Here is a 25725-nt window from a genome sequence, read left to right on the forward strand (position 1 = left end):
AATTGCCCAGATTTGTATTTTCCCTTGCTAGAATAAATATACACACATATGAACAGGTGGATGGAAGGAAGGAAACCAGCAGGTGGATTTCAACAGTTTGCCTGTATTCTAATCCATGCCTTTAGATTCTTTTAGGTCATTATTGTTAAAAGCAGTCGACTTTTTCTAGTGTTTTAGACCTTTCAATGTATTTTTTTTTACAGTGTCTGCAATAACATCACTTGGGCTACTGGCCTGCAAATCCCAATGACACTATTGCCATGTTTTAGGTGGCTATACACATCTTTGATTGGCTGCCATCTTTAGATTCCTTGAAGTGAATAGGAAAACAGTAGGCATCCATGGCTATACTCGGCTACATTGTTGCTAATATTGGGGACGGCTTGTTGTTTTACTCTACTATTTTTAAGTTGATATATTCTCCACAAGAGAAGACCTCTACATAAATGCTAAATAAGAGTGTGTGCATTCTGTCGTTGTGTGTGTGAATATTGGAAGCCACTCTCTTGCAAGTACCTTTTTTGTGTGTGCTAAAACTGTTGAAAAAAGTAATTGATATCTAATCATTTACACGAGGGTGATGGGTATAGCACTATGTTTTGCCCCAATACATTCCACAGTCATGGGTGGATCTTGTGATCGCTTCTGGGTTGGAGCTTAGGCACTGAACAGTGGCATTTGATGAACATCTTAACGGGACGCTTCACATCCAAAGGTGCCCTTTTTAGAATTAAATGTATATTAATTGTATGTAACCAGCAGTAATTGATGGTATAACACATCATGAACAAACACGTTATATATTCATTTCTTTAACCCTGTATTTTGAAAATGGTGTCAATTTAAATGTGCTTGAAGTCTTTCAGATTTTCAACCACTGACTAAACTGCCAGTATATTGTCTGCAGTCTTTTTCAAGTGGTGTAAAACTCAGAAGATCATTTTGTTAAGATACTGATTTCTGTGTGATATTTATTTAGAAACATTATCTACACATGTTCATTAATTAACTTGATATTTTGAATCTTTTATATCTAAAATGAAATGCATTTTTCTAATCACTGGACCTTTGTCCGTTTTATTTGCAAGGCATTTTCCAAGAATATATATTTTTTAATCATTTGAAGTGAATGGGTTTCTATTAAATAACTAGCTGGGGGCCTGGCGTTGCCCGTGTCCTGATCGAGTGGTGTCTCGTGCCCTGCAGGATGTTGCTCTTGTCCTCTTGTTGGCAAATCTTGCTTCAGTTTGCTTTGGCCTCTCCTTTGCCATGAAGAAAGTTGCTCTTGTCCTCTGATCGGCAAGTCGTGCTGCTGTTGTTTTGTTTCAGAAGCTCTTGATATTGATTTTTGCTTTGCATCAAATGGAGCTTTTCCAAGTGATGTTCGTTTTTTGTGCGGCATCTTTCAGTCACTTAATGGCTTCAGCATGTTTGAGAAAATGTCCAAGACAGATTGATTGATTGTGCTCTCTTCTCGTGAATGAACTTAAGGAAGCTGTAACCTTGCTATTTCCGATAATTGTAGTGGCGTGATAAAAAAAATGTAATCTTTTTTTTTGTATTCCCTTTAAAAATGCTTTAATAAACACTTCCGAACTGTATACAATAGTGATATATTTTAAATTAATAACAAACATATCAAACGTTTTGCTTAAGACACTTCCAAATTTTGCCTCCTTCTAGTACCTACTGTAGTGAATCGGGGTGAGCATCGGTAAATGAGGGTGTCTGCGGAGACAATTTTTTCCATCCAAACAGACTACAACCTTGCCCCAGCCAAATGATGAATCATGCACATTTTGGTAGACGTGGGTTCAACAGTGTGGATTTGTATAGCTGGACAAACATACACACATTCAGCTTTCTATATAAAGATTACCGTTTTGGATGTGGCATGTCCTTTTGAATTCATTTCACCTGGTGTGTCTTGAAAAGAAAACAACTTATTTACATGTCCATCACATTTTAAACAGTGAAATTATTAACTTAATAATGAACACTTATTTATTTTATTGAAGTAATGCTTTATATGGAAAAGCAATTAACAGTATCAAGTTTTGAAATGACCAAATGTAACTACATAGCAGCAGATGCTTACAAGAGCAGAGTTCTACATTTTGTTTTCATTTTATATGCTATTCAATATACATCTGCAAATTCAATTTAGTGAAATTGCGTACACATAAATGAGCCATAAACAGTTGCATAATAGTATAACCAGCCACAGGGAAGTTTAGTATTTCACTTCATCATAACATCATTTATCAAGATGCACTCTGCGGCCAAATGAGAAGTACCACTTTGTTTAATGCGATAACATTTAGGTTATTTCACAATCACTCTTTCATTTACTCATATTTACCTGACAACTACGCAGAAAAATCCAGAACTTTTGATCAGACTTGCTCGAATACATTATGAAGGCCACCAATCCTTTAAATATCTCAACCTTATTGCAATCATACAAATACGTTTGCTTGGAGTACAAAGAAATCATTTTAAAACGTTTTTGCTATGGGCAAAACATTGTTTTTAAACATGGTAATTCTTTTAATTTCATACACGGATGTAGATTTCTGTTGGACAACAGTCACTCGCTTATGTAGCTCATCCGCTCCATTATTACAAATGTAGCCTGCAATATATGAAATTTAGTTTAATAAGCTTTTGTAACTCTCCGTAATGTCCATTCATATTCAGAAAGAGATTAGGGGCTTGCTGTTCTTAATGCTAATACACTAATAAATCTTACTCTATATTTCTGACTTGACACAAGCAAGATGTGAAGTTCATGCCCCACTGTAACCTACCTATGATGTTGTTTTCTGCAAGGTTTTTACCCAACTGGGGGTGTTCCTCTCTAGCGAAGGGTTGCAGCCGGCAACCTTTCTTTTAGTATTTACCCAAGTATACATGTTTCAGTTAAAATAGTAGCAGAGCTCATGCTCCAACATGGGGTCTGGCATGGATTCACATGCTTATGAATACTCCCAGTCGTCAGGCTGGGAATCCTCCGTAAAAGAAAAACCGTTTCACTTTCACTTACAAACTGTATTCCGGGGGGATTGGGTCCTGCAACGTATTCCATATCTATGACAATAATCACCACAGATGTGCTGCTTCGGACAATTTTCGGCTCCTGCGTCGATGACGGCGATACGCTGTCTTCGAGGGCCTCCGTTGAGCCGCCGGCACCGGATGTTATAAGTAGGACGCACGATGCCCGTAGCCTCAGTTCCGTTTTCTCCACGAACGTGTTCGCTTCGGAGATCTCGGCGCGCCTCGACTCTTCTGTTCTTTCGGTTCCTCGAACCTGTTCGTTTGATGTCCTCGTCTTCTTCTACCCCGCGGCCGGGATTTAAGAAATGTCGGGAATGCAGGTCCAAAATGTCATTGACGGATTTGCATGCCAGTTGCCTTTGATGCCTCGGTGGGGATCACGACACGGATGACTGTGTGGACTGTCAGTCGCCTACTTCGAAGGCCTTCTGGGAGCGTAAGAAGAAGCTTTCTGTAGGTAAGGTGGCCAAGCCCCGGAAGTCAAAGTCCACCGGCCTTTCGACTGACGATTCGAGGTGCGACTCTCTGTATCGTCGTCGGTCCGGGGGGGGAGTCTCGGTCCCGGAGTAGGTCCCGCCATTCCTCTGCCTCTTCGAGGCACTCATGGAAGCGTCGTCACAGGATGCCTTCCCCGTCCTCGTCCCAGGACTCCGCCCGTCGGCGGGATGCTTGTCCCAACAAGCATTGCGCTCCTGCCGTATGGGATTCCTTTCGGCAGGAGATGAGGGCGATTTTTCACTTGCAGGGCTTCGGTCCGTCCGTGCCGGCGAAAGACACCGGCAGTGACCGTGCTAGAGACACCACTTGCACGCCTTCGGGCTCGAGTGGTCGTCGCGATCACCGGGCGCCTTCGAGGTCCTGGTCGACAAGGTTGGTCGCTCTAGACATGCCCATTCCAGGTCCCGGTCCTCGACGCCCTTGAGACCGTCGGAGCCTGTGAAGTCTTCGAAGAAGACCTCGATGCATTTGGCGCTGAGTTTGTCGAAGGACTCTCTCGAGGCTCCGCCTCCGAGGAAGCCGTTGACGCCATTGGCGCCCAGGCTGTCGAAGGACACGGTTGGGGCTCCGCCCTCGAGGACTGTTGATGCTATTGGCACCACCCCCGGACGTCGATGCCGATTCCATTGACGCTTTTCGAGGCTATTTTGTTGGAGGTACCCCGTGGCACGGTGGAAACCCCTAGAAAGGCTCTGGCCAAGGGTAAAAATGTCTTTGTCCCTTTTTCTGTGCCCTCATTCCAGACACTGGATTATATTTCTGAGGTGGATGAAGGTTCTGAGGAAGGGGTGGTTCCTGATACGGTACAGGACGAGATTTTGTCTGGTCATAGCCAGATTGATGACCTGCATCAGTCGTTGCACGACGCCAGTGGTCTTGATACCTCTCCGGAGGTGGAGTTCTGTAGGCCTGAGCCTGGCACCCATGCCGCGTCCTCGTTCCGGCGCCTTATGTCGAGGGTAATGGAATACTTGGGGTGGTCTGCGCAACCAGTGGATTTTCTGCAGGATGACTTGACGGATATCCTCGACCAAGGTCCACCAACTGACCCAGTACTGCCATTCAATATGGCCTTGCAGAGAAGGGTGGCAGTGGCTTTGACTGCCCCGGAGAGTCTCCCGGCAATGAGCAAATCTTTGCTGTGAAAATATCGTCCAGCCAGTAGCGATACCTGCTACTTGACCACGCACCCCACTCCGGAGAGTTTGGTGGTGCAGGTTGCTACAGCCCCAGCAAAGCAGGCGTCATACCCTACCATTCCTCCTGATACGGACGACAAGCGTTTTGATGGCTGGGCAAAGAAAGTGTTTTCTTCAGGGGGTATGGTTTGCAGGCAGCCAACTCCATGTGTGCCTTGTCACGTTTCACGCACACTCTGTGGAACTGTATTTCGTTAGCGGCTGATCATATTCTCGAAGGGAAGGAACGGGATGGTTTTCTTGCCATAGTGGTCAGTCGGGTCTGGACATGGCAGATTGTGTCAGCCGGTCAATGGCGACGAGCACCGTAATACGCAGGTTTGTGTGGTTGCGGAAGTCGGGGTTTGCTCCTGATGTGCAAGCCTGGCTCCTCAACATGCCCTTTGATGGTGAACATCTTTTTGGCAGCAAGGCTGACGAGAGCCTTGAGAGGTTGCAGACCGCCAAAGCTGCAGCGAAGTCGTTGAGCGCTGCAGTTAGCCAACCTCCACCTTTTCGTCCTAGGGGACAGCAATGGAGGGGAGGGGAGGTTCCTTTCGATATTACTTATCCTTTAGTAGATGGAGATGAGCTGCAAGTCAAAGGGGCCACCGTAGGAGTGCCAGAGGTGGAAAACTGGGTACTCGAGGTGCCAAGGCCACTGAGGCAGTTGCCTCTTTACCCTCAGGCAAGGCCGCAGCCGCTTCAGCGCAGTCATGAGGCCAGGTCCCATGGTTCACCGGTTGGGAGAAGGCTGGTGCAGCATCTTGTAGAATGGCGTGCCATTACTTCAGATGTGTGGGTTCTGGGGATCATAGCCCATGACTACTATCTTCCTTTCCGGCAGAGGCCTCGCGACAATCCACCAGGGAATCTCTCTTTGAGGAGTCCAGATTTGCTCCTTGCACAGGAAATACAAGCCCTGCTGGAGAAAGGCGCCATAAAACTGGTGCCTGTAGCAGAGAGGAACAAGGGATGGTATTCCCCTTATTTTTTTCATTTCGAATAAAGATGGGGGATTGAGACCCATCATGGACTTGCGCGGTTTGAACAAACTCCTCCGGAAGGACAAGTTCAAGATGGTTACTCTCTCTCAAGTCCTCCAGGCCCTTCAACTTCAGGACTGATTGGTGTCTCTTGACCTCAAGGATGCTTACTTTCATGTGCCGATCCATCCCAAGCACAAGAAGTACCTGAGGTTCATGATTGGCGACTTGCACTTTCACTTTCAGGTCCTGCCGTTCGGATTGACCTCCGCCTGAGGGTTTTCACCAAGCTCATGGTGGTGGTGGCAGCATATCTCCGGAAAGGGGGGGATTTACGTAAACCCCTATCTGGACGATTGGTTGATCAGGGTGCGCTCTCCCGAGCAAGTCCTGGATCATCTGTCCGTCACCTGCCACTCCCTTCACAAGACTTGAAGTCCCATTTGACGCCAACTCAGCGGCTCCAGTACATCGGAGCAGTGCTCGACACGTCCCTGGGGCAGTGTTTTCCTCCCCAGGTGAGGGCTCATCACATTCAGCAGATGGTGCACAAGTTTCAACATGCCCAGAGTCTCCCGGTGTTCGAGTTCTTGAGGTTGCTCGGCCTCATGGCATCCTGCATTCTTCTGGTGCCAGAGCCCAGGTTGCGGATGAGATCTCTGCAATGGGCCGTCAAGATGCAGTGGTCACAGTCCTCCGGCAGGATGTCGGACCCCGTTCAGGTGCTGCCCTCGGTCGCCCAGGACATTCTCTGGTGGGCCGTCAAAGGCAATCTGATGAAGGGGGCTCCATTTTGGCTACCCTGGCCAGAGGTGACGATCGTGACGGACGCATCCCTCACGGGATGGAGAGCTCATGCCAACGAGTTGACAGTCAGCGCTCGTTGGTCTCCGTCGGAGTCCAGTATCAGTCTGTTGGAGCTGAGGGCCGTCCGGCTTGCCGTGAAGGCTTTTCTGCCGACTGTGCGAGGGAAGAATGTCCTGATTCTGACAGACAACACAGTGGTCATGCACTACCTCAACAAAAAGGGGGGGGCAGGGTCACTTCCTCTGTGCAGGGAGGCGATGCAGCTCTGGTTCTGGGCCATCCAGCAGGAAGTTTCGATCTCGCCAGTTCATCTGGCCGGAGACGAAAATGAGACGGCGGACGCTCTGAGCAGGCAGAGTGATCTCTCAGGAGTGGGAGCTAGCTCAGGAGATTCTCCTGGAGATCTTCACCCTTCGGGGGACCCCTTTAGTGGATCTCTTTGCCTCCAGTGTCAACCGGAAGTGTGAAAGGTTCTGCTCGCAGGAATTTCCTCCAAGAGGAGTCTTAGGAGACGCGTTGGTGGTGGTGTGGTCCTTCCCACTGCTGTACGCGTTCCTCCAGTCCCCGTCATCCCGCAAGTGCTGCGGAGGTTCGGTTACCGGATGATCCTCATTGCTCCGGCATGGGCCCGGAGAACGTGGTTCCCGGACCTTCTCGACTTGTCCATCTGCCCTCCACATCGTCTTCCCTACCGAGACGATCTGCTCTCACGGGAGGTGGGGGGTCAGATTCTCCATCCAGAGGTCAGATCCCTTAACCTTCACACTTGGCTTCTGAAAGGTTGAGGTATAAGGATTGGGACTTCCCTGAAGACGTGATGGAGGTGTTGCTTTCGGCCAGACGGCCTGCAGCCAAGTCCCTGTACCGTTGTCATTGGAGAAAGTTCTGTGACTGGTGCAGGGTTAAGAATGTGGATCCTTTTTCATGTGACATTCCGGTGGTTCTGTCTTTTTTGCTTTCATTGGCCCACAAGGGCCTGCAAGTGGGTACCATTAAAGGTTACCTCTCCATATTTAAGTGCTCGTCTGAGGAGTGTTCTTATTTCAAAATTTCTCAATGTCTCAATGTCTCAAAGAGCTCATTAATGTGTTTCCGCTGTCACCTTTCCAGGTGCCTGGTTGGGATTTGAGTGAGTGAGTTGCAGGCAGTCTCAGTTACGCCACCCTTCAATGTGTTTCATAAGGACAGGGTTGTCCTTAGAGTTCGTCCTTCCTTTCTCCCGAAAGTGGTGTCGGAATTTCATTTAAGCCAGAAGGTTATTCTTCCGGCATTTTATCCTCCTCCGCATCCTGGTAAGGAAGAGGAGAGGCTCCATATGTTGGATCCTAGGAGAGCTTTAAGTTTCTAGATTTCACGCATGTCACGGGTCAGAGTGGACAATCGGCTCTTTATAGGTTACGCTGGAAGGCGTTTGGGACAAGCTGTTACTAAGCAGACTTTGTCTAGATGGATTATCTTGGCAATTTCTGAATGTTACCGCTTGGCGGGTAAGGACCCTCCGGTTGGCTTACGGGCCCATTCTACTAGGGGCATGGCTGCCTCTACTGCCCTGCAGAGGGGTGTTCCTATTCGAAACATCTGTGAAGCAGCTACTTGGGCTTCGGTCCATACTTTTGTACGACACTGCTCCCTAGATTCTATCCATGGGCAGGATCTGGTCTTTGGCAAGGCGGTCCTTTACTCTGCAATTTGATTGGGCATTCTTAATTTCTATATGCTAAATTCTTTTCCCTCCTCCATATGTTGATACTGCTTTGGGAGTCTGTCATAGATATGGAATACGTCGGAGGACCCAATCCCCTCGAAAAACAAGTTACTTTCTTACCTGGTAACCTTCTTTCGATGGGATGGTCCGACTACGTATTCCATATTGCTCTCTCCCTACCTGCCCTGCTACAGAATTTCTTATGCGATTGCAAATTACGTTTCCGCAAGGCTTTCTGTGGTCATACTGGCAGAAGATTGGTGCCACACGTTCTGGGAAAAAAACTACAACTGAGGCTACGGGTGTCGTGCTTCCTACTTGTAACATCCGGTGACGGTGACGTCGGCTCGACGGAGGCCCTCGAGAACAGCGTATCGACGTCATCGACAGACGCAGATGCTGAAAATGTTCTGATGCAGCACAGCTGTGGTGATTATTGCGAAAGATATGGAATATGTCGTCGGACCATCCCATCGAAAGAACATTACCAGGTAAGAAAGTAACTTGTTCTTCTCCTTTTAAACCAATCACTGTCATCTGGGTCATACTGCCCCCATCCAGTGACAGTCCTCGCCCTAAGCCCCTCCTCTGGCCATCTTCAGATTTGGTAAGCACAAAAAGTGGCAGTATGGCCAAGAAGGGCCGCAAAGAGCTTGGAGGGAGAGTTCACATGTGAACCCATGATGGAGAACAATAGTTACAGGTAAGCCACTTGTTCCTTCTCTCCAGCATGGGGTCTGGCATTGAATCTGTCGGGTGCATTTACAGGCCCTAAGCAGAAATCCCGCTCACCTGAAACGCTGCATTAAACATTGCCACCAAAAACGGCTATGCTATGCTATGCTTTGCTTTCCCTGGCACATGTGTGGCAAGCAGTTAAACATTTCCTCCAAAATGTCCCTGCGTTTGCTTCTTTTCATCTGAATAACCGGAATTATGCCCTACCTCCAAAAAATGGTTTTGTCTTACTGTTAATTCAGATGAGGGACAAGGATTCAACGCTGCTACCCGACAGCTTTTGATTTCCCTTTCATGTGAACAGCAGCGCTCTAAATAGTGCAAATGAAAAATTGATTGGTTTTTCTTTTATCCAGTGCTAAATCAAAGAACCTTATGCAGGGGCCTACCCCTCCGTGTCAATGGACCAACAGTAAATGCAAACTCCCTCAAAAGGACAAATTAAAGAATCCCATGACCTACAGAACAGAATTTCAAACATTAGATGAAAAATATGACTTACACACGTGTGAAAAAGAAAAAAAAATATTTCAAACCCACGTGAAAGGACAGCTGCTCACACAAAAATGTCAGTGAAACATGCTGTGGGGTGGGGTGTTGAAGAAAGCCATGTACATTCTGTTTTCCCGCACAAGACCTCAATCACCTTGGAAAAGGGTGCGAGGACCGGAACAATCTGTTTTTTTTTTAATTTATTTTTTGCTTCAGACAGGATACTTTTCAATTGAAAGCCTTGCCTCCCACTGGAAGTCGCACCTATAAGTGAACTATTCTGCAATGACATCCGATGTGGCTCAGGGCGTTATAATTCCATGCTCTTCCAGACTGGAAGGCAGTACTAGCAGGGAGGACAAAGAAAGTGTGGCTAGAGCTTGACCAAGAAGGGAGTTCCTTTTGCACCCACAACCAAGGTCAAACTGAAAAACTTCAAAGGGTCTAATGTCTTTTGCTGCAAGCTGGGCCAGGGGATGCCATTTGGCTGTGGGGGATGAAGCTCCACCTTCCCATATGTAACCCATCCTCCAAATTGACATTAAAGGATTGATTCATTTTAGGAATTTTTCCCAGCACTCAGAATAAGAAATAATTTCGTTTTATGCTATTTATACATGTGATTTCCAGGGGGTTCTTAAGAGACTAAGTGCATGTTCCTATAGGACTTTGTGGACTGAAATGGCCAGTAAAGACTCAATTTGGGCTGATTTAAAAATGGGACAACTAGGAAAATTGGTGGAAAGATGGGGAATAAGGTTATGAACGTGCTTAATCATTTGCAGAGTTATAACGGGTATGCATTTCATGAAAAGGACAAAAATGTGCCAACGGGCCATGCTACCTCGCACAGAGTTGGCAATCAGCTTGACGAATTCCCTATGACCCACAGAAACTACATATCTAGTTCTTATGGCGGTGGCTAGTATAAGTTTGAAGTTATGATACATAACTCAGTTTTGCTAAAAAATGGACCTGAGAATGATACTCTCTCCTCTTGAACCAATAAAGCCAGGGGTCGGAGAGAGGAATGGTGGCCTGTCCTATCCTGGGGTATGGGTAATTATAAGGTACTGCCCCTAGATTGTAAAGTGAATCATGTCATTTGGGCTATATAAGGGGGGGACTGTACTAGACAGAGGGACAGACACCCACCCAAGAATCCAGGGAGACAGGAGAGGAGGACAGAAAGGAAGCAGCTGATCTCATCCAATGGAGTGCAGAGACCAAACCCCTTGCCTGGCTGTCCAGAATCCCATCCTGGAGAGTGCAGAGACCAGGCCGCTTGCCCTAGCGGTCCAGAGTGTCCTGAGGTCCTGCTGGCTTTCCAGAATCCCAAACCAAAGCTTACTTTGCAAGTAACAAATAACCCCAGCCATGAATTGCATAAACCTTTTCCTTTTTGTAACATTGCATCCAATATTTCTCCCCTTGAAACCCCATTTAAAGTCCCAGTGAAACCCCATTGAAAACCTTACATTGCTAATGTAATTCCGTCACCTTCCCATATATCCGGCATTATTTATTTAATTACTGTGACAACGAGAATCCAGCAATCCAGGCCACAGAAAGGTGCTGCCTTTCTCATGCAGTCACTGCAAGCCACTTGGCCTTTGTTTATGGCATGAGGCTTTTGCCATTCCAAGATGGCTGCCTCGAGTACCTGCACCTCCTCACCCCTCCGAGCTTGCTGCACCATGCCCTGATTGGCTCCCTCTGTTAAGAGGCCAATCGGGACACCGGATAGGCATGAGCCGGCCTCCGTGAGAAGGCTTCTTGAAAAGGCTCTGGTCCTGACTGAGCTGACCGAGCTGCAGGCTGCAGAGCCGAATGCTCTGCCACTACTCACTTTATCTACTACTACACTGGCCTACAAAGCCAGCACCTGCCTATCCAGAACTCCCAGGCCTGTGCATTGGACCCTGCCCCCACTATTCAACAGCCCTCCTTGGAGCCCCAACCAGGATTTAGCAGACACTGGACTTTTTACATCGCAGAGGTAACCCGGAATGTAAGCACCTTTTGCCTGTAACTGTAATAGCACTTGATAACTGCATTTAAGTTCATGTATTGCCACATGTTATCTATATCTAGCAACTTGCTGCATCACCTTCTATCAGCTGTACCTATTGTACTGCCCTTGCAGCTGCACCTGCATTATACTACCACCAGACAACTGCATTTAGCCTGCTTGTGTAGAGTCATCTGATAGATGGCGCTACACAAACAGGTTAAATGCAACTGATAGCTAAAATGCCACCTGATAGTTGCATCTAGTTTGTTAGTGCATTGATAGTTGAATTACCACTAGGTAACTGTATTTAGCCTGTTAGTGCATCACAGCCTTTTTGCTGCCCATACATAGCAACTGTTGCACCCTTTAACTACCTAGAAATACAACCAAAACCTAGCCGCCAGTCATTATGTGCCTCCTCCTCCTCCTAACTTATAATCCCACCTGGCTCCTTCCCATACTCACCACCATCGCCTTCACCAACGCACGCAGCCCCACAACCCAACACTCACCAGCAATGACACCCATGCTTTTCATGGCACACCCCGCCAACACGTCGACTCATCCCCTGCCCCCACACAATCCTTACTTGAACTCACCTGCGCTATGGCTAGAACATTTTGCCACTTGGCCTATGCCCAACCAACCTTGCTCAGCTACCATTAGGAATGCAAGACTGGGCTCAAGACTTCCGGGCCACACCCGGTCACCCAAGAGGCCCTCTCACCCCCTTCAGAGCCCTCCATCGCCACAATCTCACTGCAGCAGCATCACCTCACACTCACCAACACTGAACAACCTACCCAAAGCACCGCTTATCAAAGGTGCCCTGATCAAGGCCAGCCCTGAAACCCTGCGCAACGCAGCTCACATTCTCGACAATCCAAAAGTAACACAAAACCTCAAGGGTGGTCTCATTAACGTAAGATCGCTAATGGCTCACGCCTCCGAAATTGCTGACATCACCTGCAACCAACTTGACTTCCTAGCAATTACTGAAACCTGGCTGCACAAAGCTGCTGGCCCTGCCCTAATGCTTGCCATAGCCCCGAACTTCACCATTTTTAGAAAAGACCGAGAAGTCTCCAAAGGAGGTGGCATAGCTTTTATCTGCAGAGCCAACCTTACCATCAAAGAAATAGTAATGCTATCTATGCCGTCAGCTGAACTAGTCTCCTTAAAACTAGAAATCTCCGCCTCATGCACCATCACGGTGCACCTTATCTATAGACCCCCCGGCTCACTAGACACTTTTGAAGAAGACCTAAGTACCCTCTTAAACAATAATGCTAAACAAGGAACACAAATCATTCTATTAGGTGACTTCAACTTTGGCTACAATCACTTAAAAGACTCTAATGCCTCCACCATAGTCAATACCATCCAGGAAGCAGGCCTCACCATACGCAACAACGGCCCCACACTTTCTAAAGGCAGCACATTGGACTGGGTCGCAGACATCAACTGCGTTTCCTTCATAACGGCAATTGAACCTTGCTTATGGACTGATCACTATCTGATCTCATTGACCATTTTAGATCTTCCCCCAACCTAAACCGACTAAACCACATGCTCCACCTTCTTTCACCCGCTGTAAAAAAATATAACACTATCAAACCTCCTCCCGCTGATCCAACCTATCACTAATTATTCCAGCCTGACCACCAACCCTAAGGACCTAGCTGACCTGTACAATAACATCAACTCAGCGATTAACGCCATTGCACCGCTTAAGCTCATCATATCTAAACCTCCTGCCCATCTCAATGCCTGGTTCACACCTACGCTAAAAGCCCTATGCAAAGAGAAACAACATGCAGAAGCATGCTGGAGAAAAAACCCTTCTCCCCACAACAAAAACCTCCTTACTGACCTCACCAACAGTTACAAGAAACAAATCATTCAGGCAAAAAAGTGATCTTCAACGACAGAATAAAAAAAGCGAACTCTAATAGTAGGGAAATCTTCTCCATCCTGAGAGAATTACAATCCCCCATTGCACCCATATATTCCTGCACCAAAGACAAAGCCTGGTGCACAAACATTCAAAATGCCTTATGCAACAAAATCACAATGCTACAAGACAAAATAGCCAAAAAAAACCTCCCTCCACAACATTGCCCTTTCCACGCAAGAAACCATCCTTCAGTGTGGGATGCCTCAACCCACTAGTCCAGGCCCTGCAACATTACTGGGCATTGCTTGCAGCAGAAACATCGTAATGGCCGCCGGAAAGCATGCTGCTCGCTGTAAATCACCAGAAAGTGCACAGTAAAAATCTGAAAAATAGGGCGGCATCCACTTTCGCCTATGTTAGTGGTAACACAGGATACCACTGCCAAAAGCCACCATTGGGCTACCCACAAAGTAGCCTGAAATCACTTGAAAAAGCAATGCTGATTGCCAAAAAGAAACACAGGGCTGTTTGGAAATCCGTTTTCTTGATTGTCAAAAATTTGCAAAAATCATAGCTCCCAAACCACCCAAAAAGATCCAACCTCCTTGATGGGTGATGAACATTATGCTACTGCAAGAATCCACATAAATATGTCCACAGAAGTATATGTTATCTGAACAAAGTCCACTTATGAGGATTGCTTGCTGCAAGAAACCTGTAAAAAATGGGTGTAATACCGTTACTCACCTCTGTCAGAAGCAGGCGATTTAAAACCTATCTTGTGTAAAGTTGAACATTGAACTCAAACTATGCCAAAGAAAGACTTGCTATCAGAAGCCTAAGAGGTGGATACAATTCAAAACTATATTCTGAAAAGGCTTGAAGTAAGAAATTGGTTGATGTATTTGTGAAAAATGTGAGTTATATTTTAAGACCAGACAATTTTAGACAGTGGGTTTAAGAGTTAAAGTTTCCCACACTGTGCTTCAAACACTTTCCACACCTTCTCCCTGAACAAAGGAAACTTCCCCCTGCCCTTAGCTAAGATAATGGCAGGCTGGTGTGAAAAGGAACTGGGAGGGGCACCCTGGCCTGTTGCTCTGAGTGCAGACAATGGAGTCCTTGTGCTGAATAGGAATGCTAATTCGGGTGTGACGGACAACAAACTGCTCTGGCAAGCCACGTGACCCTCTGACTCAGCCCAGCTCTGGAGGCGGGCCAGACTGAAAATGTGGATTTGACATTGGATTAAATATATGTTTAAGGAAAATACTTCTAAAATATTGTACCGAACTGACAAAAATATGAAATTTAGAGATTTTTAAAATGAAAAATGTGCTCACAGTTTAAGACTAATTTGGAGTCTGTGCGATGTTCTGAGGCTGAACCCCGGAATGTATTCATATTGTAGCCATTGTGTTCGTCAGGAACATAAAAAATTACAGAAATGTGCCCAGATGGGATATTCATGCATGTATAAAAATTGGTGCAGAACTAACATTGAGAAACCCACCAAAAGTGCGAAAAAGTTGTCATTTACGAACCAAAGCTCCTACGAACATGAGACTTGAACAGAGACGTGCCTTAATTAATCTGTGATGTGCATATGTAATATTAACAAGTTGTGCATATATTATACATAAGTAGGGACTGTTGAGGACCCAGAGGACACACTTTTCCACTCCTCAACTGATTTCTTGGCGAAGCACCCTGCAGGAAGTTCCAGGCTCCAGACATAGATCCAGAGACCAGACTCTAGAACCAAACTCTAGAATGTTGAAGCAGAGAGGCCTAACCCAAGAAGCTGAACCCTTTTTCAGCAGGCCTTTAAAATCTAGCAACCTGATTTAACCCCTCGACTTCCAAGGGGCTCAAATTCAACAGCCAGGCTGTGCTGTTTTGCTTCTGGCCAAGAACCCTGTGCTAGTACCAAGATTCAGATCCCTCCAGCAGAGCTGTAATCCAGAACCCGTCGGATCCAGTCCAAGAGGCCGCGCAGACCAGAGTTCCGTGCTGAGAGCAGAACCCAGTGCCTGAGACTTGTTCGGTGGCAAGCGAATCCCAGCCAAACCCTTGACCAGATCTTTGACGGGCCCATTCCAAAGCCATAGTTGTAAGTATTTAGTGTAGAACTGTACAACCTCTTAGTATTAAGTAACCCAATCCAACCATTCCAACCTATTCATAACTGCATTATTGAATCTCTGTTGTCGATCCTAAATTCTTCTCTCCTCCACATAATCCTTGACAATTGTAGTGAAAATCATATTGGCGCTAACATATATTTTCTGGAGAAAGGCAATCGTCTCGTTCAGACAGAAACCATCCGTAGGCGCCTCTGGGTAGGTGGCTGTGCTGTCGTGTAGTTTGCGGCTCCATAGACTCTCTAGTGTTCAGAAATCTTTGTTCCAAATATTCAACAGCGCATCTTTCATTTTGAAATCTTGACTTTGTTTCTGAAAAATCTACCTTTATTAAAACCTCTAACTTTTGAACCATACGTCCTAGAAACGAAATTTAAATGCCATTTTGAAGCGAACATCCTCAGCTTTCCAGAAAATTTGCAATTTGGTTACATTTCACCACATGTCAAAATAGCGGTTTCTTGTTTTCAACTGCTGATGGTAGTTGATCGGCACACCAGATTCGACAGCATAAGGCAACTATGGGCATTTGTGGCAATTACATATGGGCTTTCGATATCTTTGACAGAAAACTGCATATTTATGCTCTTTATCAGTTTCACAAGATTTCTTTCTTGATTTTCTTTTTATTAACATTTTTGAAGCAGAGATGATACTGCTTGGCTCCAAATGGATTTGGATTCCACGACCCAGATCCACTGGAAACCACGAAGCAAACAACTTCTAAGATGGCCGCCACCCAGATTTGTTCATGTGCCTCTCCTTGTATTGCTGTGTGCCTGTCCTCACTCACACCGGATTGGCTGCCGCATTTGCTTTTACATTAGCTCCTAGCCAGCCGTCACCTGATAACTGTGTCAAAAACAAGGTATGGTGTTCTGACATCCAGAAAGACCTTGGCAAGAATATTGCCACTCTCCAAGCTAAAATTGATAAGAAAAAACGAAACCGATCTCCTACAACCACCCAAACTAACATACCTTGTACTAGGGCCAAACCTGAACGAAGATTCAACTTCACCAAAGTTTCAATACTAGAGGTTGAAAAAATAATCCTATCACTTAAACCATCAAATTGTCGAGGCGATAATTGCCCGGCTCAAATAATAAAATATGCTGCTAGACACTTATCACCATTTATCTCAAAACTCATCAACTCCTCATTCTCATCAGGTATTATACCAAGTAATCTTAGGTCCTCCCCCTCCTCAAGAAGCAATCACTAGACCCACCATACCCACAAACTATAGGCCCATCACTACAGCGCCATTCTTACTAAAGATTTTAGAGAGAGTGGCCTACTTACAGATCCAGAAATTCCTGGAACTGCACCAACTCCTAGGCTCGCGGCAATCAGGTTTCCGACCACAAGACGGAACCGAAACAGCACTTATTGATCTTAAGATACAGGTTGACTAGCTGAGAGACCAAGGAAAAACTGCCCTGCTTCTCCTTCTGGATCTCTGTAGCATTCGACCTGGTGGGCTATCGCATGGATCAAATCTTTCCTAAGTGAAAGAACCATGAGGGTCTTCTCCATCTCAGCTGCTGCAGACCCCACTCCTATTACGTGTGGTGTACCTAAAGGATCATGTGTCTTAAAGGATCATGTGTCTCCCCTACCATGTATGACATTTTTACTAAGCCCCTGTTTGATGATTTGGACCTTCTAGGTGTCACCTACACTAATTATGCAGATGACACCCAGATTCTCATCCCACTTTCTGTGATTACAAACAGGATTTGGCCTTGGTGAATAAGATATACCTCATCATCCAAGCATGGATGGCACGTCATGGTCTATGACTGATGACAAAACTGAACTCATCATTCTGGGGACTACACTGAACATCAAGAAACTTAGCCAAGATTACACAACTTTTGTCATAGACAGCCATGCAATTAAAGTTGCCAAGGAGGTAAAAACACTAGGTTTTTATCTAGACTCCTGTCTCACCTTGGCAAAGCAAGTAAACGCTATGGCATCCTCCACATCCTATACATGTAAATTGATCAGATCAGCTAGACCCTACCTCTCTACAAACAGTCGCACCGCGTTGGCAAGAGCACTCATGCTGTCCAAACTGGATTATTGCAACACCTTCTATTTGGGGTCTAATGAATGCATCACACAAAAAATCAAAATACTGCAAAACAATGCCCTTAGAGCGGCACTAGGAATCTCCAAGAGAGCTCAGATATCAACGACTAGAAGACAATCCAACTGGCTCTCCACAGTCGACAAAATTAAACTCAAAACTGCTTCTCTAACATTCAAGTGTCTCAACAACCTAGCAACAAGCTACCTAACAGATTTAAAAGAGGAATTACATCTAGACCCACGAAAGCTGCCTATACGAACTGCCTATCCATTCCCCCATTCAAAATTACCACAACTGGAGGAAATAATTTCCGCATCAAAGCTGCCCAATTGTGGAACTCCCTCCCACCCACATTAAGGACTGACCAATCATACCCACATTTTAGATCAAATGTGATTAAGTGGCTTAAAGAAAATGACCTATATTCCAGCCCTACGACCCAGTTGACCTAGCAAACAAATTGGACTTTTGACCTTTGTGCGTGACCCGCACCTGCACTGCACTACCTACTGTATTAAATCTTAATTTGTAATGCATATGTACTACCTGCTGTATTCATACTAATATGCATTTTTGTCTATGTAACCTGTAACCTATAAGCAACTTGTAAGCCTAAAGTATTCTTGTTCCTGCGCCCTGATACCTTCGGGTCTGGTGCGCGCTACAAATAAATAAATAAACAAATGGTATTAAAAACTATATTGTGTTTGATGAAAAGGTTAGCACTTCAGACAAATGTTCTGCATGTGAATTACAGTTGAGTGGGCAATTCCTTTTTAGGATGCTTTACCATAATGTCAGAAGTAGGTCAAGTGGGAAGACCGGATGGGAATAAAAGTGGGACCATTGACTGGGGGAGAGCACACAAACACCATACGTTATGTACTGTGCTAACAAAATATTTAAAGAAGTAAATGGTCTAAATTAAAACTATTATTTTCTAACAGTACCTTGAACTGCTCGAGACCCAGAGTGTTGGCCAACTTCCCTTAGTATGAGTAGAGGCAAAAAGCGCTATGTGGCAGGAGACTGGGATGACCCATTCACGCCAACTGAGGATAAATATTTCTTAAGCACCACGCCTTGAGGATGGAAGGGTGTAGGGGGACGGAAAAATACTTCTGAGGGATGCTAAGCTTTACTGAATGGTAGATTGCCATCACAAATGTCTTCGAGGCTTTCCATAAGAAATATGATTGAATGAAGGCGGATTGTTGCCATATATGGTAGCGTAGGCTAGCAGGGCTGATTGTGACAATCCTAGATGAGGGCCTTAAAGGATGAAATATTGGCATGTAGGTGGTACTAGCTGAAAGCCACTATGGAAAGATTGATGCATTTCAAAATATCATAGCCTTTCAGAAAAGTTTTGTAAGATCGCTGATTTAGGTACAAATGTAAATAGCGAGAATAGCAGCTAATGTGCGGCACCTCATAAACCTGCAAACAATTAAAGGTAGCTTGTTGAGGGGCTTTGTGGATGTCTTGCTGGCAATAAATTTGAGCCTCTGAGATCAAGGGTGACTTTGTGGATAAGATAAGATTGGAATTCTGAAAGTATCAGTAATCCACAAGTGGATTGTATATTAAGGTAAAAAAAAATTTTTTGAGGATAGTTATAGGGAAAGCCATCTATATGGCAGCTTGCAAAACCTTGGATCTATTTTTATTGTATAATTTTTATTTTATTTCTAAAGTGCACCACAGACAGTGAGGGGGATGTTGTGCTGTAGCCGAAGCTACATAAATTCAACACTTATAAAATACAACAGTTTAAGAAAAAGAGCTAAGGAAAGAGAAAAATTGCCATAAAAAATAAAAGCATGAAAGAAAGAAAAGTGAGCTGAAACTACTGGTAAAACAAAATGTTTCAGAAAACAATAGAAACGATACTAGTTCGAGTCTTGAGCCTTGTCGGGAAGGGTTAAACAGAACAGATATGTTTAAAGGCTTTCTAATACCTAGTTGATAAGGAAAAAGTCTGATCTCAATGAGGAGCAAATTCAGCACTTTAAATGCTGCAGCTGAGGGGGTCCTGATTGAAATGTTTGGCCTTTTTAAATGTAACCATCTCCAGCCTGGTCACATCAGTACTCCTCCACTTGCAGTGTAAAACTTAACTGCCCAGATCGAGAGCCTTGAAAACTTAGTACGAGTAGAAAATATGTTTTGATTTACACAAGTGTCTTGGTACAGTCATTTCTGCCGCACTGTCAGAATTAATATGTTGATGGTTTATTAATTAAAAGAAAATGCTGCTTTGCTGGTGGCTTAACTCTGTGAAATCCTAACATTTGCAAGTGATTAAGTCATGATTTGAAATGTTAGTTAATTTGGTCTTTATTGGTCAATATTGTATCTGACTAGGCCTTGCTTTTCCTTTCATCGGCGAGTTGATTTGGGGGATGCACCTTAAGTTATGTTTTTTTTTTATACAGAAGCAATACTGTCTTTTTGTTTGCACCCAGTGACTTTAAGAATGTGTTTGTCTTTGGGTACCAACTGCTCCCTACTAACCTTGCACAATCTCCAAACGGACCACTTTCCCCTTTGCACCAAACGGAGTCCAGAACCATCACAGAGCACAATCACAAAATATATGAATTGAGGTGCATGCCATCGCGTAGCTACGGTTGAAGCTACCACCAACTTTTCCATAACGCTTCAGTGCACCACAAGACTTCTATCTCAGGACAATGCTTTTTAAAAATGTATTTTAATGTCCGTACACATTCACTCAACAGCAAGGTAATCTTGCACTGCTCCCTCTGCACCTACATACCATTTCCAAACCTTTCTCCCGCAGATCCCAGAGTGCAGACACACCACAATAAAATGTATGGCCATTTGAACAGATTTGTATAGTTGTGCTTTATAAAGCCTAGTGACACATTGGCCATTCCTGTATTTTACAAATATTTGTTAAACGCAAATGCTGTATATGTCAGTTAATCTTCTGCTTTTCTCCTTGATAATATGCATACCATTTCAAGGATTTGTTGTTTATCCTAACATGCATGTCATGTTAATTCTTTCAGGCTTTACTGTGTGTTCATGATACTGTGGCGCAAAAGAATTATGATCCTGTGCTGCCTCCTATGCCTGATGATATTGATGATGACGAGGATTCCGTTAAAATTATAAGACTTGTAAAAAACAGAGAACCACTGGTAAGACTTGTTATATTTACACATATTTGTTGTTAACCTGTTTTGCTTTTTCGTGGTTGCGTTCCCCAGACCCGTGCAAAATCAGTTATTGGACTCGGGTAGGCAAAAATGTACACATAAAACACTGGCTATAATGATAATATAAATGGCTCGCTATAGGCCCTTTATTCACTTATAACATAAACAAAGACAGAAAAACACATAGTCAGTTATACATAAACACAGAATAAGAGTATCACCATTAGAATACTTGCAGAAGACACCATCATCTCGGCCACCACAACACTGCTTAGTCCCACAGCAGGTAGGCAAAGAGATCACTCATGCTAACGGAGGTTGTCTACTTGACTGAGAATCCACAAGCCCTGAAAGCCTGTGAAAACCAAGCAGCGCATACACGAGCGACTTAGACGATGAGTTCACAGCTTGCAAGTGACTCTGGAGCGCTCCAACGCTGCCTGCATGTTCACAGCAGGCTGCTTCACTTGCGAGTGACTGAAAGTGACAGTAGAAGTGATTTTGGATACCGAATTATATGAAACCAACACACGTTATACTTGTTAAAAAGCAAGTGACTGTATAACTAAGCGCGTGAGTGTGGAAAGCCCAAAAACCCCACCTGAAAGCTGTAATTGTTCCAAAAGCTTAGAAGCAATAACCAGGCCAAGAGTTTATAACAAACCAGCAAAACCAGTGCAACAAACAGTACTCGAGGCAAGAGAGGAACATTGATAGTCTTAATGATTATAGTGCTTACTGCTTAAGTGCTACAAAATTAAAATCTACAAGTGATAACCTTCATTGCCAAAGCCAAGATAGAAGAGAAAAGACTACTTTGTGATCAGAATTTGGTTGTTGGCACAGAGGGTAAAGAAAGGTGGCAAGCAGGCTGCCCTTATGGAGTAGATTATCCAGAGGGAGAGGAGCATAGCTCCCAAGAAGTCTTGAAGAGAATGTTTGCGGTTTCTTGTTTAGCTAACAATATGTTTAAAGTTTGATGCTGAAGAAATATAATGAAGTTATGTTAAGTTACCACGGAATCACTTTTTTGTTCTTGTTGTTGAATTAGTAGACTGGCAGGTGAGTAAACACATAGGGCAAGAGACATTGCCCAAAAGAGCCTGGCTGAGGCATAAACCAAGTAGTTGATGCAAATGTTGAGCTGTGGTTCTAACCTAAACAACGTATTGATTTGTGCCTTGTGAAAACTTGTTGACAAAGTTATAATTCTTCCTGAAGGCAAGTTTGAAGTAAACCATCCTGACAAAGACATTTGTTGTTGCTATTAAGATAAACCTTGTTCTTACTCCAGGAGGAGTTGGAATAGGTTTTCTTTTTTAATACAAATGTTGTGACATCCCGTCAAAGACATTTGTTGTTGCATCTGGGAAGAAAACCAATGTGAGACAGTTCTTATTCCAGGAGAAGTGGGAACTTCTAATATCCTGCAGGTACTTTCATGAAGCAGTGGAACTGTATTCAAAACCGTGAAACTGTATTTGAACTTTGTGTTAAAACGGATTTCCTCATTTTCTTTGAACTATGTAGTAAACCCTTGTTCAAATCTGGGGACGGAAATTCTCGCAGGTTATGAGAAGAACCATTGAATATATTGTGAATCTAATCATATGTTATATTGTTGCATTGCCATACGTTTCCTTATTGCTTTATTTGCTGTAAATGTGTGAGGGTCATGTATCCTTTTGTTAGTTTTTCCTTTGGTTTACTTTAGGCAGGGAAATCCTCAGATAGTGAGGCATGTATCCACCCTTTTCATTTAATAAAATGGCTAAAGTTGAAAACTATTTCCAAAGTTGTCTGCCTCACATTATTTCTGACCCCTCACACAACCAGCTGCTTTTCATATGAGCAATAAGTAACACAGAGATATCCTTTATACATGTGTATGCTTTGTTTAAATTGTTTTTCCAAAATATACAAATTAAAACAAATAGAGGGGGGCCATCCCACCCATCTAAATCCATAATGAGACCTTCACTCTGGCGCGCCTCACACCTCCCTCCCCTTAACTCTCCCCGTCCCATACAAACCAACCGCTGCCAATCCACCCTCCACCTGCCATTGTGAACTCTCCAATAACCCTCACCGTACCAACCCGCCCCCTATCCAACTCCCAAGCCAGAGGAGCCTGATAACGCTCCAAACATCTGAAAGCCTTAGTTCCATTCCTTCCCCCACTTCCCTGCGATCATACCTCCCCCCGCTCATTCCCCTCTACCTCAGAGTCCACTCACCCATCCCATTACTGAACTAATCACCCACCCATGCAGAATCACCTCCCCCTGCCCTATCCTCCCGTCGACACCAACTAACATCCCCCACCTGCCATATCCCTTTGCCTCCCTAACAACTGCACGTCTCGCCCTAGCAAGAACAGTGGCCTCATCTCCATCACCCTCTGATCCCCCTAACCTCTCTCACACACCGACTGCACTGAAAAGGAGGAAACAAGCCTGGTCCCCTTCGATCTCTCTCTACTCCTCACCCCTCCTACCTCAACCCATCCACACAATCTCTCAACACCCCCCCTTCCCTCACCCCACTTCTAACCCCTCTCCCTCGACTTCTCCCCCAGCTCACCTGGCACCCCCAGTCCCATGAGATTCACACATGAATACCGAGTCCCAAATCCCTCCCCGCCCTCTGAACAACCGCGCACCCGCCCTCCCAACTACGTCCTCCCCCCGCTCACACCCTCCTGCGCCCACCTACTCTTCCCAACTTCCATCGATCAGTCTGCAACATTCACCTACCAGCACCTGCTGCCACCCTACCCCTTCCCTTCCTACCCCTGACCCACCCCCACCCCCGCCACCCTCCCCTGCCACTCCCACTGCTCCCACCACCCACACCCCTACAACCTCCAGGACAACCCCCCACTCCGAAGTCAGATGCATCCTTTTCGATGCCCGCTCTGTAGCAAAAAACAGACACAGCATCTTTGACCTCCTCTCCTCTGACAATCCCGACCTAGTCTTTATCACAGAAACCTGGTTCTCCAACGACTTTGCACCTGTTGCTCATAAAGCCTTTCCCCCCGATTACTCCCTCATCCCACTCAACAGACCCTCTAGAGGAGGCGGAGTGGCAGTAGTTTTCAGATCTCACTTCTCCGTCTCATTTGTCGATTCCCAGACATGCACTCCTTCCTATGAATCCCTTCTCGTTAAACTTGCACTGCCCCGATGTTCTCCCACAGATTCCTAATCATCTACAGACCCACCGGTTACGTCAGACACTTCACAACCAACCTCTGTGACTCTTTAGCCACCATCCAAGTAAACCACCCCTGATCCTCTTTGACCTAGCTGAAGCCCTGCTTCACAGACCCCCCCCACAACAATCCCCTGTGATGAACCCTTAACCAGCGACCCCTTTGATGACTCATGGATCAATAACTCACTATTCGAGGGGATTGGGTCCTTTGATGTATTCCATATCTATGACAGTAATCACCACAGCTGTGCTGCTTCGGAAAATGTTCGACTCCTGCGTCGATGACGTCGATGCGCCGTCCTCGAGGACCTCCTCCGACGCCCTACGTCACCTGATGTGATAAGTAGGACGCCCAACGCCCGTAGCCTCAGTTCCGTTTTTTCCGCGAACGCGTTCGCTTCGTGAATCTCGGTACGCCTCGACTCTTTGGAGTTTCTGTTGTTCATCTCGGTTCTTCGAACCTGTTTGTGTATGATTTCTTCGTGAAGATGTCTACCTCGCCGTCCAGGCTTTAAGAAGTGCGGGGACTGTGGGTCCAAGATGTCTGTCACGGACTCGCACGACACCTGCCTCTGGAGCCTCGGGGAGGCCCATGACACGGATGACTGTGTCGACTGCCAGTCGCTCACGTCGAAAGCCCTTCGGGAGCTCAAGAAGAAGTTATCGGTAGGTAAGGTGTCCAAGCCCCGGAAGACTCGAGGGGCGACTCTCCGCGACGTCGTCGGAAGTCCAGTGGGTCTCGGTCCCAGAGTCGGTCCCGCCACTCCTCTGCCTCTTCGAGGCGCTCCCGGAAGTGCCGTCATCGCTCGCCTTCCCCGTCCCACCGAGGACTCCGCCCGTCGGCGGGTCGCTTATCCCACCAAGCATGCGAAGGAATGGGCTTCCTTCGGGAAGAAAATGTTGCCGATTCTCGAATCGCAGGGCACTGGTCCATCCGTGCCTCCGAGTGGGGTCGGTCGTGATCAGCCGAGAGACGCCACTCGCACGCCTTCAGGCTCGGGTGGTCGTCACGATTCGCGGGAAAGGTCCCGCTCCGACAAGGGGAGTCATTCTCGGCATGCCCGGTCCAGGTCCCGGTCCTCGACGCGCTCGAGACCGCGTGAACCTGTGAAGTCTTTGAGGAAGACATCGACGCCTGTGGCACCGAGGTCGCCGACGGACTCCCTCGAGGCTCTGCCTCGAGGAAGTCGTCGATGCTGTTGGCGCCCAGGATGTCGAGGGACACGCTCGGGGCTCCGCCTTCGAGGCCTGTGTCGATGCTGTCGGCGCCGCGTCTGTCGTCGGCGCCGATTCACTCGACGCCTTTCAGGGCTGTGTCGACGGGGGTACCCCGTGGCTCGGGGGAACCACCTAGGAAGGCTCTGGCCAAGGTCAAGCATGACTTTGGTTCCAGTTCTGTGCCTTCTTACCGCCATCTGGAATTCATTTCAGAGGTGGATGAGGGCTCTGATGATGGCATGGTGCCTGGCATGGTGCCTGACACGGTGCCTGACGAGATTCTCTCGGCCACAGCCAGTTTGAGGACCCGAGGCAGTCCCTGCATGATGCTATTGGGCTGGACACCTCTCCCGAGGTGGAGTTTTGTAGGCCTGAGCCTGGCACTCATGCCGATTCTTTGTACCGGCGACTTATGTCACGGGTCTCTGAGTACTTGGGATGGTCTGCTCCCCCAGGGAAGTTTGTTCAGGATGACCTTAC

The 25725-nt window shown here is 45.9% G+C and overlaps 1 protein-coding gene across 6 annotated transcripts in view; it reads left to right on the top strand.

The window, feature by feature from the left end:
• MPP7 (MAGUK p55 scaffold protein 7) overlaps nucleotides 1–25725 on the top strand; it is a 1979219-nt gene that overhangs the window by 958824 nt on the left and 994670 nt on the right. For all 6 annotated transcript variants that reach the window (XM_069648102.1, XM_069648107.1, XM_069648105.1 and 3 more), the window contains one exon: nucleotides 20659–20790. In XM_069648102.1, the coding sequence (XP_069504203.1) occupies nucleotides 20659–20790 (132 nt within the window). The remainder of the gene's footprint in view (nucleotides 1–20658; nucleotides 20791–25725) is intronic.

The sequence above is a fragment of the Ambystoma mexicanum genome, chromosome 2q, assembly GCF_040938575.1.
Source record: "Ambystoma mexicanum isolate Mex_15411 chromosome 2q, UKY_AmexF1_1, whole genome shotgun sequence".
Classification (NCBI taxonomy): Eukaryota; Metazoa; Chordata; class Amphibia; order Caudata; family Ambystomatidae; genus Ambystoma; species Ambystoma mexicanum.